The sequence below is a fragment of the Armigeres subalbatus genome, chromosome 2 (assembly GCF_024139115.2).
Source record: "Armigeres subalbatus isolate Guangzhou_Male chromosome 2, GZ_Asu_2, whole genome shotgun sequence".
Classification (NCBI taxonomy): Eukaryota; Metazoa; Arthropoda; class Insecta; order Diptera; family Culicidae; genus Armigeres; species Armigeres subalbatus.
Window position 1 is genome coordinate 217,863,136 of NC_085140.1, and position 16,076 is coordinate 217,879,211.

General features: G+C 36.5%; 1 protein-coding gene across 2 annotated transcripts in view; it reads left to right on the top strand.

The window, feature by feature from the left end:
* The first annotated feature begins 768 nt into the window (after nucleotides 1-768).
* The window catches only part of LOC134211672 (uncharacterized), a 28,279-nt gene continuing 12,971 nt past the window's right edge, over nucleotides 769-16,076 (top strand). Inside the window, exon 1 of one of the 2 annotated variants that reach the window (XM_062688788.1) lies at nucleotides 769-1,069. In XM_062688788.1, coding sequence (XP_062544772.1) covers nucleotides 1,016-1,069 — 54 coding nt within the window. In that variant the 5' untranslated portion in view covers nucleotides 769-1,015. The remainder of the gene's footprint in view (nucleotides 1,070-16,076) is intronic. The other variant, XM_062688787.1, reaches the window with a different exon arrangement.

Genomic DNA, 16,076 nt, shown 5'->3' on the forward strand with positions numbered 1-16,076 from the left:
TTCATTTAATTTAGTAGCAGTAATTGGAGAAAACCTAAATTGATATCTGTTGAAATGTTAATAAGAATTTCAAGTTGAAACACATTCAAAGTTCCAGTATAAATGTACAGCCAAAGAAGAAGTGCAATATCGAACCATGGAATGCACTCAGTTTTCTCCAAAGGATTATACCCACGCATGAGCCGCACACCTGCAAACGTTCTAAAGATAGCACAAATAGCATTTTCCATATTTTGTATTCGCCTAAGGTAAACGACTGGAAGCCACACTATTTCCTGGGATTGTCTCGCCGCTATCAAGATGCATTTCAGCTCAGTGTGATGATGCCTACAGTGCGAATGGAACCTCGTGAGCGCCTCAGGCGTTTTTGCTATATCACAGAGGTGATATACGTAGTCCAAAGAGGTTATAAAACCAGTTGAGACAAGATAGTAGACGGCAATTTAAATTCTCTTCAAAGAGCACCCCGTATCTCGAACGTAGTGGCACTTTGATTACGAAATCAAGACAAAATTTTCAAAACGACTTATCTGCTTTTGTAAACAAAGATTCAAACGACGATTTGACGAATCTGATAGCTCTCCCACGCAAACCAACACCATCAACAGGTAGCGGAATCCTTCACCTACCTATTGATGATGTTGGTTTGCGTGGGAGAGCTATCAGATTCGTCAAATCGTCGTTTGAATCTTTGTTTACAAAAGCAGATAAGTCGTTTTGAAAATTTTGTCTTGAAATAGTCTCTCGTCAGGTTCTGATCGTAGCGACGGGATATCCGACTCTCCTGGCAATGCAACTACAGGTAGCTGTAGTTTAGTATTCCGGTGCGCGTTCATGTCCAGCGGGGATAAAGAGAACGAGCGCGAGATCACGATCGGGTTTAAATTCAGTCTGTCTCCGTCCGGGCTTCGGCAGTGCGGATCATTCGTAGTTCAGATTCTGTCGTGTTCAGTTGTGTACTTCAGTTCTATTCGGTAGATTTTAAGTCATCAATCAAAGTGTTCAATCAAGCAACATGAAGGTGCTAATCGTGTTGGCGGTTGTGGGCTGTTTAGCCTCAGTGCAAGCAGTGAGTTTCGAACGAAAACTTGATTTATAATTGGATATGGTTTCATGTTACACAAGGGCACCTGAGGTCATCCAACGCAATGCTTTCGTGCCAGCTGATAAAAAAGTATATCTAAAGAGAGTGATAACGATGGGGTACATGAGTGAGAGCATTGTCATGGCAATTTACTTCAATTGGTGCTCTGTAAACAAAGCGGTGTGGTTCCGAAATCAAAGTGTGATTTCCGACGGCGACTATTGTAGTAGGATGGGCGTGAAGCTTCATACATAGCAACATTATCCCATGGGTATTTGCATATGGTGTAAATCAAATTTGCAAGTGGTCGGAGCTCTGCTAAACTGTATCAAGCGCCATGCAACTAGAATTGAATATTACACATAAAATCATGTGTTGCGTTTTCTGATATGTAAAAATTACTTTAATTTTTTTAAATAATTGAAATATTTTGATTGATATCGTTTGTTTTGAATATTGTGACGATATCGGCTTCATCTTTGTCGATTTGTATTGCTATCATGTGTACTCTTTGCTGAAAACTCACAAAAATTAGGAACAAAGTAAATTGCGCTCCAATTTCTTGTTTTCGATTATTGCTGATATAGGTACCTGGTACATGCAATGAATTCAATGAGTAACCCTATAGGGATTGTGGAAATTCCCATATGTTTTTTAATTGAGTTCAATGAAGTAAATTTAGTGTTCTCTGAAACTGGTTATGATTTTTTTTTTTCTATCCGACTTTGCGTCTCATGTCGTTTAAGTACAGTGAGCATGAGCATGAGCATGATTGACTGCCCACGGTTGCTACTCCGTTATTGCCAGGTCAGCTGTAATTACACAGAGAACCAACAGATGGTGTTTGGGACTAACATCATCCTCAATGTGTAAGAACTGGTGACCCAAAATTAAGCAATACCAGCGCCGGTCATGTCCGAATGCAGGTCAATTAGGGATTAGGAAGGAAAATGTTGACGTGATACTCGCTTTGATGGAAGCCGACGAGACATCTGCACTTCCACGAGAAATCACTGGGATTTTGGATATGTGGGGAGGGAGTGTAGCAAGGTTCGTTTTGGTAAACGGTATGCCGAGTGTAGCGTGTAATTTGATCAAGGTTAAACAAAAACACAATTGTACGAACGTGCGCTAACTAATTGATTTACCGACCGCACTAAGCAAAACATAATTTTTCAATGATCGCGCAATTGTTCTGCGTGATAAAGAAAATACGATGGAACACGCACATGCTATCTAATTAGGTCAACCGCACAACGCAGAACAACACATTTCGATGATCGCGCGATCGTTCTGCGACTAGAGAAAACACGATCAGACGCACAGTTTACTATAACTTTACTATAATTCCACGTCGTTCTGCTTTCTTAAACACATTTGGTCACGCACTAATTAATATATTTTCAACGACACAGAGTATGACAAAATAACACGGATCTCTAAATTGTTCTGCGCTCTAAAAACTCGTTAGATCCCACACTCACAAAACTCAAGATTAAGCATAATAGAAACAATAGCACCTAATGAAACTTAAGCACGCTAAAAATCTCTTGGCTGTCAATGGCTTCAAACGTTTACCCAGCTTTAGGTATTTTTCCGAATTATCACTTTAGACATGTTAGTGTCATTCTAACGATACAATTTGATACACACAATTATTCATCAGCATTAACCTAAAACTACTGCAAATGAGATAATAAAATTTGCTTGTAATAGCATTGAATTGAATAATAGTAATGGAATATTTAAGGCAAATTTTGTGTTAAGCCCACTGTTCAATTTACCTATCTTAATTTTTGAAAACCAGAAATCAACAAGTGAACAGATTTAAACAGCAGTCTCTTAAAAATCTCAGAGCAAGGATTTTTATTTCTTTTCGCGAACTTTTTTCTTGTAACATACAGCCGAACACTACATTTCACTAAGATATGCTTAACAAAGACATGTAGAAAACACTGATTTAAAACAACAGTGAATACCACCTGAAGCAGAAGATAGTTTTCCCAAAAAACACGATATTAGTTAGCCATTCTGACGGATTTTCAAACGGGTAGTACTAAATCTGGAACTACTAATCCTCCCAGCGTTGAGGGCTTCTCAACGTTTCAAGTTTCTTAAGTTACAGTTGTAGTAAGAAACGAGTATATGATATATGTGATACTTAGAATACTAATTACACTGCGTTTAAAAATCATAAAGAAAGAAATGTTGAACAGAAAAAATAATATATGAAACATGTAGTGTCTAAGTTTCATGACTAATAGCATGCCTAATCATATTCGCGAAGGAGCATTTCCTCATAATTTGAGTCGATTCTATTGTTATTACGCGTGTAGTAATGAAAAAAGACATTCGAACAATTCAGTTTTTTGATCAAACTCCATCACGCCCAATAAATGCTAACTTGTACGGATTTATGAAAGGCAAATTGCAATGTTAAAGAAATCTCTTTTATTTAATTTCTTTATTTATGTGTTTTTTGCCTTTCTCGTACAACTAAGTTGTACCGAAAGGCTATCATTTCACTCCAAAAACGAACTTTTTATAGAAGCCTTTGAGACCCATAGTATTATATACCAATCGACTCAGCTCGACGAGCTGAGCACATGTCTGTCTGTCCGTGTGTATGTATGTGTGTATGTGTGTGTGTATGTGTGTGCACAAAAGCTATAAAAAACATTAGACAACTTTTCGTATAGTAATCTTTAACCGATTTTCTCGCAACAAGTTTCATTCGACAGGGGACAAAGCCTTGTTGATCACTATTGAATTTTATAACGATCGGTAGTTGCGTTTCAAAGTTATGAAGAAAATGGTACGTCGGACCATATAAACCTCATATAAGGTGGGTGTCCTAACTAAATGCGAGAAAGGCACCACCAACGCTAAGTGGATTAATCTGGGTTTTTTAATTAGATGTTAAGTTTTCATTTTTCATTTTATTTTATACACAATACAAAATATCAAATTGCACGCAAAATTATATATTTTTGTTTAAAGTAAAATGCCAACAAATTAGAAAAAAAAATTAGACAATTATTTGATAGCAATGCGTAGGTAAGATCCATTAATTACGTAACGCAAAAATGACAATGGCAAAAATGTTTTGTTATAACTTGATAGTATAATAAGTTAACAGACCCTCTTTCTCTCTCCCTCTCAACACTATTTGTATGATTGATCTTTTCTGTCAATCGTAATACTTGAGCTAACCCCTTTCTTCCTATACATCGTTAATAAATTTCGTCCCATGTCGTTTAAGTACAGTGATCCAGAAACTTTTCGTTTTATCAGCTTTTTCTAGCAAGTGAAATAATAATAGTTTGTTTTCCAGTTTTCGCGAATATATAGAACAGAGTTTTATAAAGCCATTTTATACAGTACAAGATCATCACTTAAAAATAATCTAACAAATAACCAGCAGTATTGTTAGGATGCTTTAAGTCAATCATTTCATGGAATCTTGTTCTATTCTGAAGCAAGAATTTGTTTTTCATTTTAGTACGTATTGAATTATTTATTCGAGAAACTGCAGTGGCTTATTTTTTTAAAACAATTACCAAGAAATGTTTTAAGCAAAGAAACTGTTTTAAGCAAAATGGAATAAATTCTTTTGATTTCATCGGCATAATCCAACATTTAGCTAAACAATTTTGGTTAAACTACTTTGCAATTGTAAAATACACAACATCATTGAAAAAATGCAAAATGGGCCGGCATACGCTGCTCAGTTTCATGCTAATTTAGGTAGGTGAAATTCAAACGAAGACGGACTGTAATGAATATTACCGAACAAAATGTTATTTCTCATTCGTTTTCTTCAATGATTAACAAAAGTAAAAACATTTATTTATTTTACCAAAATTGACTGACCAGTGAAAATGTTTCCAAATGTTAGATCTTCCGGAATTTGCGTGGTTTGCTACGTGCAGCTTCGGATCGAGAGTGTTGGTTTCTTCAGTCCTTTGTATGCAGACGAGACAAAGCAGATGCAGTTAAATATCTGAAAAATTAAAATACACTTATTTTTTTTATCGGGATCTCAGCAAAATGTTAAACTTTTACCGAGATTTGCACAGCCGTGCCCCAGCAAACACGTTTTTTTGCCGAGATTTCTGACAAAGTTGCTGAAAATCAGCAAATAATTTGCCGAAACAAATACAAACAGCTAATAAACGCCATTTCTACTGAAATATCAGTTTTTTATTTTGCTGGCGCACGGCTGTGCGGATTTTTGCCGAGCTGCAGAAATAAAAACTAAGTGTGTAGTTTTTTTTATTTATTTCAAGCATGCTTTGATTTTACTTACCGAAATATCAAGCAGAATATTATTTATTTGAAATAATAAACAAACACGTCCAATACAGTCCCTTCCCGATTTTGGCAACACGACCGGATTTTAGTGTTGTCAAAATGGGGATGATACAAAATTTCAATTTTTTTGTTTGCATGATTGGAGTTAAATACTTAGAATATGTACTACACAGAATGTGGAGTGTGTTTAAGTGATGTACGTGGATCATAATTGACATTTTTGCGATATTATTCATAACTCGGAGATTGTAGCTCAAACAAAATTGAAACAAACTTAAGAATGGTAATCAAACGATAATGTAACTTATTAGCCAATTTCAAAATACAAATTTATTAATAAATAATATCTGAAATTAACAATAGCGTCGGCCATGTCCTTACAAAAAAAATATGGAGTGATAAAAAAAACATTTATATAGTAGTCCATTGATGGCTAACTTCCATCTGACATCTAATATAGATTTTAGTCCACCGAAAATGCTTGTTTTTATCATAATTCACTATATAAATCAAATAGCGATCCGACGGATACAAGATGACTATATGTGCTAAAAATTTCGGATTCTCTTATAATGGATTTTGATGGAGGCAAACTTTCTTGTGGTCGGTGTGATTAAGAGTAAAGTTCTGTGCACAATTTTCGCTTTCGCTGAAAAAACGAACAGTGGGTAATGTCTGTGACATAACCGCTAAGTGGACGTAGGACTTTACTTGACCATGCCTTTAAGATACATAATATGTCCAAATTTCTCACATCAACTATTTTGGATAAATAATCGGCGTTGCATACCATTCCTTGGCAAAATCATCTCATCAAACCGACACAGAAATCAAATCTACCTCGAACAAGAATCATCAAAAACAATTCAGGAAGTATCTGTCCGGTCACGGAATATTAGCCTCGACAGTGGCAACCTTCCCACTGAAGGACTGCCTGAAATAAGCCACAAGTTGGCCCAGCAGTGGATGTAGGACCTCCTAATCCGTGCGATAGCGACTGAAGGAGAACATTATTTTTAACTCTTAGAGCCTTGAAAAAGGCTGTTTGCTTCGGCTAAGTCCAAAAAGTAAGAAAACGATCTTTTCAAATAACCGCGAATTTCTAGTGGTGGTATAAAAAAGACTGAATGCTCTGCGGGCGAATGCACTTTTTTTATACCTTATTTTGAATCTTCTCTGCTTCCCAATTAGTGGGCCAATCAGCCAGTGTCTTGTATCCCGCCAAAGCGTCATCATCATCAACGCGTTCGAGAAGGGTTTCTTCTTTTTACGCTTATTGCTCGCTGCTGGCGTCTATTTCCTAACGGGAACTTCCGCTTGATACAGGCCAATAATCCGGGCAAGCGAGCTTAGAATTGCAGTTCAGGTGAGAAGTACGTGTTCTTTTCTGAGACAACATTGTTAGTAGTAGATGGAAGGAAACACCCGGACATGGGATTTTGGGTGATAAGATTTAGAATTGGTAACATGGGACGATCATTCAGTCACGTTCGCTTTGTGTGCGGTCAGTATCAAACAATGTTTATCTAGATATTTCTTGATCAATGCCAAAAATCCAACATTTGATGAAAAATCGATTGATAGTTTATTAATGTTTGAGCTGTTATCGGTGTTTTTTTAATCCAAATATCCAAATATTATGTGAGAGATTTGGACATCTTATGTTTTTTTAGGCATGGTCAAGCGAAGTCCTTCGTCCACTTCGCGGTTAAATCAGAAAAATTACCCACTGTTAGTTTTGACGCTATTTATGAAAATCACGCATAAAATTTTATCACTAGAATATTGGATTTGTCACCCAAGTACAATTTCTATCCCGAAGGGTATTGAAAGCTTTGATATTGATCTCTATTATTGGCTCTCTGAAGAACCGTTTGTTTTGGACATACATGCTGCATCATGTGGCTTTTCTTCAGCCTGTCTCGGCTCATCACCGATGCCGGCCGGTCTCGACTCGACTCTGCTGCTGCTGCCGGTATGTGCTCAGCATTGCTGCTTTGTCGGGTCTGTAGGTTTCGACTGATGAAGGTGGCTTCGATGGTGTCGAGCTGAAAAAGCGGTCGGTGCAGACTTCAATCCCTGCTAAAAGGTGTGAGTGCTGTTCAATCGATCATGCGGTTGATTCGCTTGTCCCGGTCAGAATGAAAGGAAAAAATCGCGTTGCGCTATTTTATGGCTTCTCGGCAGACCCAGCGGCTGCTCATTCGCTGGTGTCTGCACCAATCAGAACGTGGTAATGGAATGATGCAAGAATTATGCGGTACCCATATTTATAGGTTCCCTTGATCTCAATGTTTTCATTGAAAACAGTTTCATGCCTATTGAAACAAATTTTCGAGTCTTATCAAGCATGGACATGAAAGGCATACTTGAAATCTGTCGATTGAGGGGCTTACCGCAGAAATTCGTCCATTGAGACGAACGCTATTAACGTTTAAAATCTTTCAACACAGCGTAACGCGGTCGATTTGAATATTTTGGAATGACACCCGGTATAGTAAAGAGAGACGTAAGTCCTACGTCAAAACGAACGCAAGGCATAACTGCCACTAACCGCAAGTCAGGCACATCTGTATATGGGCGTCCATATACAGATGTGGTCGACTTGCGGTTAGCGGCAGATAAGGTGTTCCATTGTTTTCTATAACGATCTGACAGGCACAAGAAGGCGAGGTGTGCAGCGATCAAGGTGAATCGATCAGGTGGAAGACGATTTACGGACCCTCCGTAGACTGCGTGACTGGTAACGTACGACAGTGGACGACTGTTATGTACCACAGAGGCCACTCCGGCCTTAGGCTGAATAAATAATAATAAAACCACATATGACGCATCACTCGCCTATCGAAGCAGCTAGAATTACACCAGCGATCTCATGGGAACTTCACAGGAAGTACTCCACTTCTGATACTTCGCCATCACAAACAGAACACTCGAGAGCAGGCATTGGAAGTGTGAGTGAGCATTGTGACCATTGATCTATTGTAATCTATGCTACATCCATAGCCAATGAGTGAACTGCCTCACTCAGATGGATGCCAACAACGAGTGAGCGATCGTTGCTGTGATAAACAATGAGCAACGCAAGATCTTAGGAAGCTCATAACTTGCCCCGCGGCAGAGCATCAAGTACCTAGGCTTAGATTAACCCGAGTTTTTCTCATGATCTGATTTAAGTCCATGCCTGCTCGAGAGCCTGACGGTTACATGTTACCAAACTCTTACCATTACTGTTGAACTGTTGACAACCTTGCTGGAATCCACAGGCTTGTTATGCAATTGACACATCAGGAAAATGGAAAAGCCAACAATGTTCTGATATTAATCGCTAGACAAATTTGGGTAAATTTTAAACAATAAGACTCTTTGAAATAAAATTGTTGTTTATTTTCTATACGGGAATTCAGCAGAAAGACGGATAAAATGTTAAAATGACCCTAGCAGCACAATCCAGACCGATTTGGTTGCAGCAACTCAAATGTGACTAAATCCGGTTACATATGGGTCACAGAAACTTATGTGCAACATGTGTGCTGCTCGGGGACAGTTTTTAGGCTGATACCAGAAAAGAGGCGCGTAATGAGCAAAACGACTTGATGGCTTGACAGCGCATTTAGAAAATCGAATGTGCCAATGACTAGCAATTAAACCTACGGGGGTTGCTTGTTCCTGGATCACTCATATAGTATCGGTTGCATTGTGATTTAAACAGCGGGCTTCGCTTAATAGATGTTGTACTATGTACAACGGTGTGAGTCAGCTTATCGACGACAGAATAGTCACTTATTCAAAAAATACGACATTCTACAGTGGGCTGATTAGATTACAGTAATGTGAATTGAGACATGGAAAACGTGAGCAGAAAAGTTACAATAGACATTGTTTGCAATGAGCGGTAATACGAGTGGTGGTTTATTATTTCAGTGAAAGTGCCCACTATTCGTACAGAGCCCATAATGACTAAAATAAATACTCTCCTAAACAATTAGAAAATTCCCATAAGAAAATAGAAAATTGCCAATAAAGAAATCAGGGTATGAGCAATAAATAAATATAAAATTTCCACAAATAAAACAAAATTTCCATAAACTATTAAGAATTTTCCACAAAACAAAAATAAATAAGCACTTTTGATATCAAAAATAGCAATTATAAAAGAAGAATTTTCCATAAAAAAAATTAAATGTTCCACGGAAAAAAATACAAAATTTCCATAAATAAATCAATATTAGCAATAAAAAATAACAAAATTTTCCACAAAATAAATATATTTTTTCCATAACAAAATAACAATTTTCCACGAAATGATCAATAAAAAGCAATAAAAAAAATAAGAAAATTTCCATAAAGAAATATAAAAAAGCAATCAAACTGTGCTTTTTTTCCATAGATGACCCCTTCTTTAAAAGCGTTTAAAATTCATGTAAAATTTCATCAGATTTATTGCTTTCTTGTATTTTTTTATGGAAATTTTCTAATCGTTTTAATACTTTTTATTGATTATTTTGTGAAAAATTTCTAATTTTTTATGGTAAAATATTCATTTTGTGGAAAATTTTGTAATTGTTCATTTGCTAATATTGATTTATTTATGGAAATCTTGATTTTTTCCGGTGAAATATTTTAATTTCTTTAAGTAAAATCCTTCTTTTATAATTGCTACTTTTGTTTTTAAAAGTGCTTATTTATTTTTGTTTTGTGGAAAATTCTTAATAGTTTATGGAAATTTTGTTTTATTTGTGGAAACTTTATAATTATTTATTGCTCATACCCTGATTTTTTTATTGGCAATTTCCTAATTGTTTATGAAAAATTTCTAAATGGAAATTTTATTTAGCTGCCAGCCCATAATACGCATATAAAGCTTAATGCCATTCACTTTTGGTTTTGTTTATCCCATTACATATTAATAAAAAGGTTTTAGCTCTAAAAAGTAATAAAAAAAATATATTTGAGGTTGTTGCCAAAATCGGGAAGAAAATGTTGCCAAAAACGGGTGTTGCCAAAATCGGGATGGGACTGTATCTAATAATTTCTTCAACAAAATCTGTAAAGATTTACAACCAAACATGGCACCGTATCGACCGTAACTTGAGTTTGCTGGGAACTGAACTCGGTAAAAGCATTACCGAAACCCAGCAAAGTGTTTATATTTTTACTGAGATCGGTACTATTTTTGACACCTAAAGCCGGTATTTGGTGAACAGAGCAGCTCGGTAATATATTTCTTGTTGAAGTTTGTAAATTATACAATGCTGCATTATGTTGCTGAGATATCGGCAAATTTTATTACAGAAATCGGTAAATGTTGTAAAACTCACTGATCTCTCGGTTCAAATTAATGTTTACCGGGTAAAATCGGTAGAAAAATATTACCGAGCTCTATTTATCGATTTAAGTGTGCATGCTTAATGGCACGGCACGGCATGACAAAAAGTTTTCGGATCCTTTAACTTCGAGTAAGCAATGTATTTACTATTATATATTCTATTGAACGGCACGATTTTTTCACTTTAAAAAATTGGCTCAGGGGAAGGGGTTAACCCCAAAAACCTTTCCCTTGCTACGCCACTGCTTGGAGATAAAGGCAATTGTCGATTAAGCAAACGCGCAGAAAAGTTTAGTATAATCTGCAAGCGATAATCATGTTATTTGATAATGTGATGAACATCGTTAAAATACAGAATCAACGGTCTCAAGTGAGGAACCTGACGTGGTACCAAAAAAATTGATGACCTAAAATGGTCTATGATAACGCCACGTCAGCCTGAATCCGATTATTCTTGCATTCACTTACGTAATATGTGTAGCAAAACAATTTCGTGGCCTTTGAACACCACAATGTGAATCCATGTGGATCTATTCTTAGGGAAAGACTCTCTAAACCTCTAACATATTGTGCGGATAGCGCTTATCGTTGTTAAGAGCCCCGCACATAGGATACGTTTGCGTTGCGTTTGACACATTTCCCATGGGAAAGCTGTCAAACGCAACGCAAACGTATCCTATGTGCGGGGCTCTTTATACGAGAGTCATTTGGTGCCTCGTGTGCTTCCATCTTCTTTTCTTGTGAACGAAAAGTTATTCTTCAAACAAACTGCAATTTTCCGAAGTGTGCAAGCTGAGCTGATTATGAAGACTCAAGTACAAAAGTGCCCTCGAGACGCGATGCAAAATGCGGTTCACTATTGATACTAAAACACGCGCGTGTTTATGTTTTGTACAACACTATCGAAAATGTTCACTTTAAGCATTAACTGAAATAATGGCGAATGCTGCAGAAGAGATTTTTCTCCGGCAGCATCTCCACTTTTGAATAAACACGACAAAAGAGTTATTGGTATGCACTTCGTCATTTAAAAGCGATAAAAAAAGCGCTAGAAAACAATGTGATATTCCATTTTGAGGCGATAAACCATAAATAAAGCAAAATACAGTTTATTTAAAAGTAAAGTAAAATTTCCGTGGGAAGAAGAAAAAAGAAAGAAATACAATTTTACTCAGTCCCTGAGTAGGTGAAAATTAGAGTGTTCGAGTGCCTGATACGCAAAAGCTAAAGAGGCTGCACTCATAACAAAGAGATGAAGTGTCAAAATTGGAACAGCGCATTTGCTGTCAAATCAGTTGTTCCAATCGAGCACAAGGTTGTTAAAGGTAGGAGTATTGCGTCTCTTTGTTTTTCCAGGCTCGTTAGCAATAGCTAATAGATATTCAAGCGTAAACATAAATAACGACTGGGGCAGTGATGAATTTTTTGAATTGTGGTTGATTTGTACCGACAAATGATGATTATTTCACTTTATAAACAGAACACATGCATATCATTTAGAAATCTGACTTCAAAATGTTAAATCCATGCATTACAATATGAATTGATATTCATATTTAGAGATTTTAAAGTGTTGATCCTCACTTGCAAAGCCGAAGTTCAATCATTATCTTGTAACTAAAATATATTGTGTTCATACACATCATACAAATTACAATTTGACAATTTTGAGCCCCCTCCCACCATCTTGTAACGTTTTGCCTTTCTCGTACAACTAAGTTGTACCGAAAGGCTATCATTTCACTTCAAATTCGAACTTTTGATAGAAGTCCCGGAGACCCATAGTGTTATATACCATTCGACTCAGCTCGATGAGCTGAACAAATGTCTGTCTGTCCGTGTGTGCGTGTGTGTGTGTATGTGTGTGCGTGTTTGTGTGCACAAAATGCCATAAATAAACATTAGCCAAATTTTCACATAGAAAATCTTAATCGATTTTCTTGCAACAAGTTGCATCCGACAGAGACTATAACGCTGTTGATCACTATTGAATTTCATAATAATTGCAAATTGCAAAAATAGATAATATTAAAATAGTGATGAGACATAGTCACATAGAACAATAATGTGTTATGAAAAATTCCTTGCGTCTATGAATATTTTAAAGTTTATCCGTGGCTTGCTTCCAATAAGAGTTTCATCGTACTATAAAGATGCTCGTGTTGCACGCATTTAGGCGTAAGTATGCTCTTCGTTGAGTTTCATAGTACTATGAAATTGTCCGAAAGTCAAAATTTGAACATAGGAAATTCGAGAAACTTTTGGCAGCGCCATCTGTCGTCTACTAGTGTAAACTTTCTATCATAACATTAGACGGTGTAACTGTTTTGCCTTTCTTGTACATCATCGAGGTGTAAGCGTAAAGGCTACATTTATTACCTTTTTCCGCGAGAAAGGCGCCATCACCGCTAGGTGGATTAATCTGGTTTTTTTTTTTGTAAGAAAGGGTTTTAAAATTTGTGCTGGCCCTAACGCTCTGGCAGATACCCTCTCACCTCCTGAAGCGTAATAATTGGAGTTATCACTTCACAGGTGTTAAAAGTAGGTAAGTTGTCCTGGGCGATAGCTTTTCAGATTTTGGAATCACACAAAATTATCATGTAAAGTTTATCAATACAAATTTGATATCCATAATAAAGTTCAATCCTATGTTTGGCATTGTGTTTAGAGGTGTGCGCCGCCGCGCCACGCCGCCGCCGCCGACAGTTTTTGGCTCGCCGCCGCCGCCGGCATTTTAGCATCGGCGCGCCGCCGTTTGAAATTTAGTGACGCCGCTGATCTATATTTTTCCACGCTGATTCAAATTTGAAGAAGTCCGCATAATTTTTCGTGGAAATTTCGAAGATTCAGACGAATTTCCCGAATGATCCCCACATCATCACGTTGGAACCCCAGAGAATTTTTCGTGAAAATACCAATGATTTCCTTGAGAATTACCGTTAAAATTCCGAAAACCTCTCCGTAAAAACTAAGAAAAACTGTGAGTGGAAATTCCGAAGAATTTCTCGCTGAAATAGAATTTTTGTCGTTTGGCAGAAAGTAATTTGGCCGAAAGTTGTTAGGCCAAATATGTAGTTTGACCAAGCATATCATTTGACCGAAGTGCATCTAGCCCAAAGTTATTTGGTCGACGACCCTTTCCTGTTTAAAATGTTTCAATGGAACTTTTGAAGAATTTCTTATGGACAATACAAAGAACCTCCCGTCTCGCCTCCCGTAGAAATCCAAAATCCTTCCGGAAAAATTTTCGTTGAAATACTGAACATTTTCCGTGAAAATTCGAAAATTTCACTTATAAATTCTGAATATTAGTGGAACAAGGTGTCTACTCAATTGTAAAAACAAAATTCCCAAACTTTTCCAGTTTTTTTCAGGTACTCTACATTGATTTTGAGGTAAAATCAAACGTGCCATATACAGATTTTTGCAGCAAGATAATCAATGCAAACAAGTCAAACGAAACACGTTTTTCAAAAGAAACTATTGATGACCTCACAACATTTTTTTTCGTCATCTTTTTCTTCTTATTGGCAGAGGTTGCATATCCCACTGGCACATTGCCGCCTTGCAGCTTAGTGTTAATTAAGCACTTCCACTGTTGTTAATACATTTATATGCCCAGGGAGGTAAAAAAAATCCAACCCGAAAATTTTCTAGACTTGATCGGGAATCGAACCCAGCCACCTTCTGCATGGTTTTGTTTTATGGCCCTGACTGCTTCGGAACTTCCTCCAGAACTCAAAAAAAAAAATTCCTTTAGGTATCCTTCTTTTAAAATTTCTTCAAAAATTTGATCGATTTTAATTAGTAATTTCTTCAGAGGAACTTTAGTAAACTTGTAAAGAATTGTTCCTGAAATTTGTTTGGGAATTTCTTCGGGAATTCCTGTCCGAACTTCGTACGGATATTCCTTCAGAAAATCATTTGACGATTCATTTGTGAATTGTTTTACGAGTTCCTTCAGCACATTCCTCGGAAATTTTAATGTCTTTATTATTGAGATTTTCAGCCCACGGCTGGCTCATATCAGATTCCTCGGAAATTGCGGTGTCAATCGAATCTGTATCTTCATTACTTTCATCTACTCCCTTCCACTTTGAGTAGTATAATTATCACCGAAAAAAAGCCAATAAATTAATTTCGATAAAAATTCCTCGAGTAACTTCTCCGGAATTTTTTTCCGTCATTTCTAGAGAGTTTCTCTTCTACAAATTCCTTTGAACATTCGGAAATTCTCTTGAAATTTCCATAGAAATTGATTTCGAAATTCCTTCGGGAATCTATTCATAAATTCATTTAGGAATCCTTCTGAGGAATTCTTTGATTTTTTTTATTTGCCTTTTAAGACCTTTAGAAATTCTTTTGAAAATTCTTCTGGGAATTCCTTGGAAAATCCATTCGATATCGTATCGAAAATTCCTTTAGCAGAAATCCTTCACAATTTCCTATAGATTTTTTTTTCTTGAAAATCTCTTTATGTTCTTCCGCGGGAATTCTTTAAAGAATCTTTCGGAAATTCCTCCAGGAATTCATTCGGGGGCTCATTTTGGAAATTCCCCCAAAAATAATTTAGAAAATTACGCTTATAATTCCTAGAACACGAAAATTGTTCCAGAAATTTCTTCGAAAGTTCTTTCAGGAACTGCCTTGAAATCCTTAATTAGGGGAACGGTTCGGCACTTCATCCCATAGCTCCTATTTCCATCTCATCAAAAACAAAGCAATGAGAATGAATTTGGCTTGTTTCTTATTTTTGTGTTTTTTTTTCATCAGTGAGCACGCTTGTTAGCAAAAAGAGCGACAAGAGTGGTAATGTATTTCTTTGTTTTGCGATGAGATTAATATATGTTCATTGAGATGGAAAACAGAACAGCTCCCCTATTATATATATTTTAATACATTCATGAAGAATATTCTAGCGAATTCTCAGAAGATTTTACAAGCAAAAACTACTTGATTTCCCGAATAAATGTTTAGCTCTCTTTAGGCATTGCTTCGGAAATTATTCAGAAATTTGGATGAAGCTTTGAAGCTGGATAAACGTTTTTTTGCCCATAAATCGGAACAACGATCCATACGTGTTCAAATGTTAAATTTGTTATTTTTTTTCATGTTTGAAAGTTCCCTGATTGTGTCAGAAATTCTCTGACAATTCCAGCATTTTTTCAGGTTTTCCAGTGGAAAGTCTGGAAAATTCCGAAGAACTTTCCACGGCAATTTGAAAAAAATCGTGTGCCCATTAGAATAAATTTCCTATGAAAACTCCTAACAATTTCCATTGAAATCGATTTTTTTCATTCAAAAAATTCTCGCTGTAAATTTTGGTGAAAACTTCAGCGAGTTTCCGTA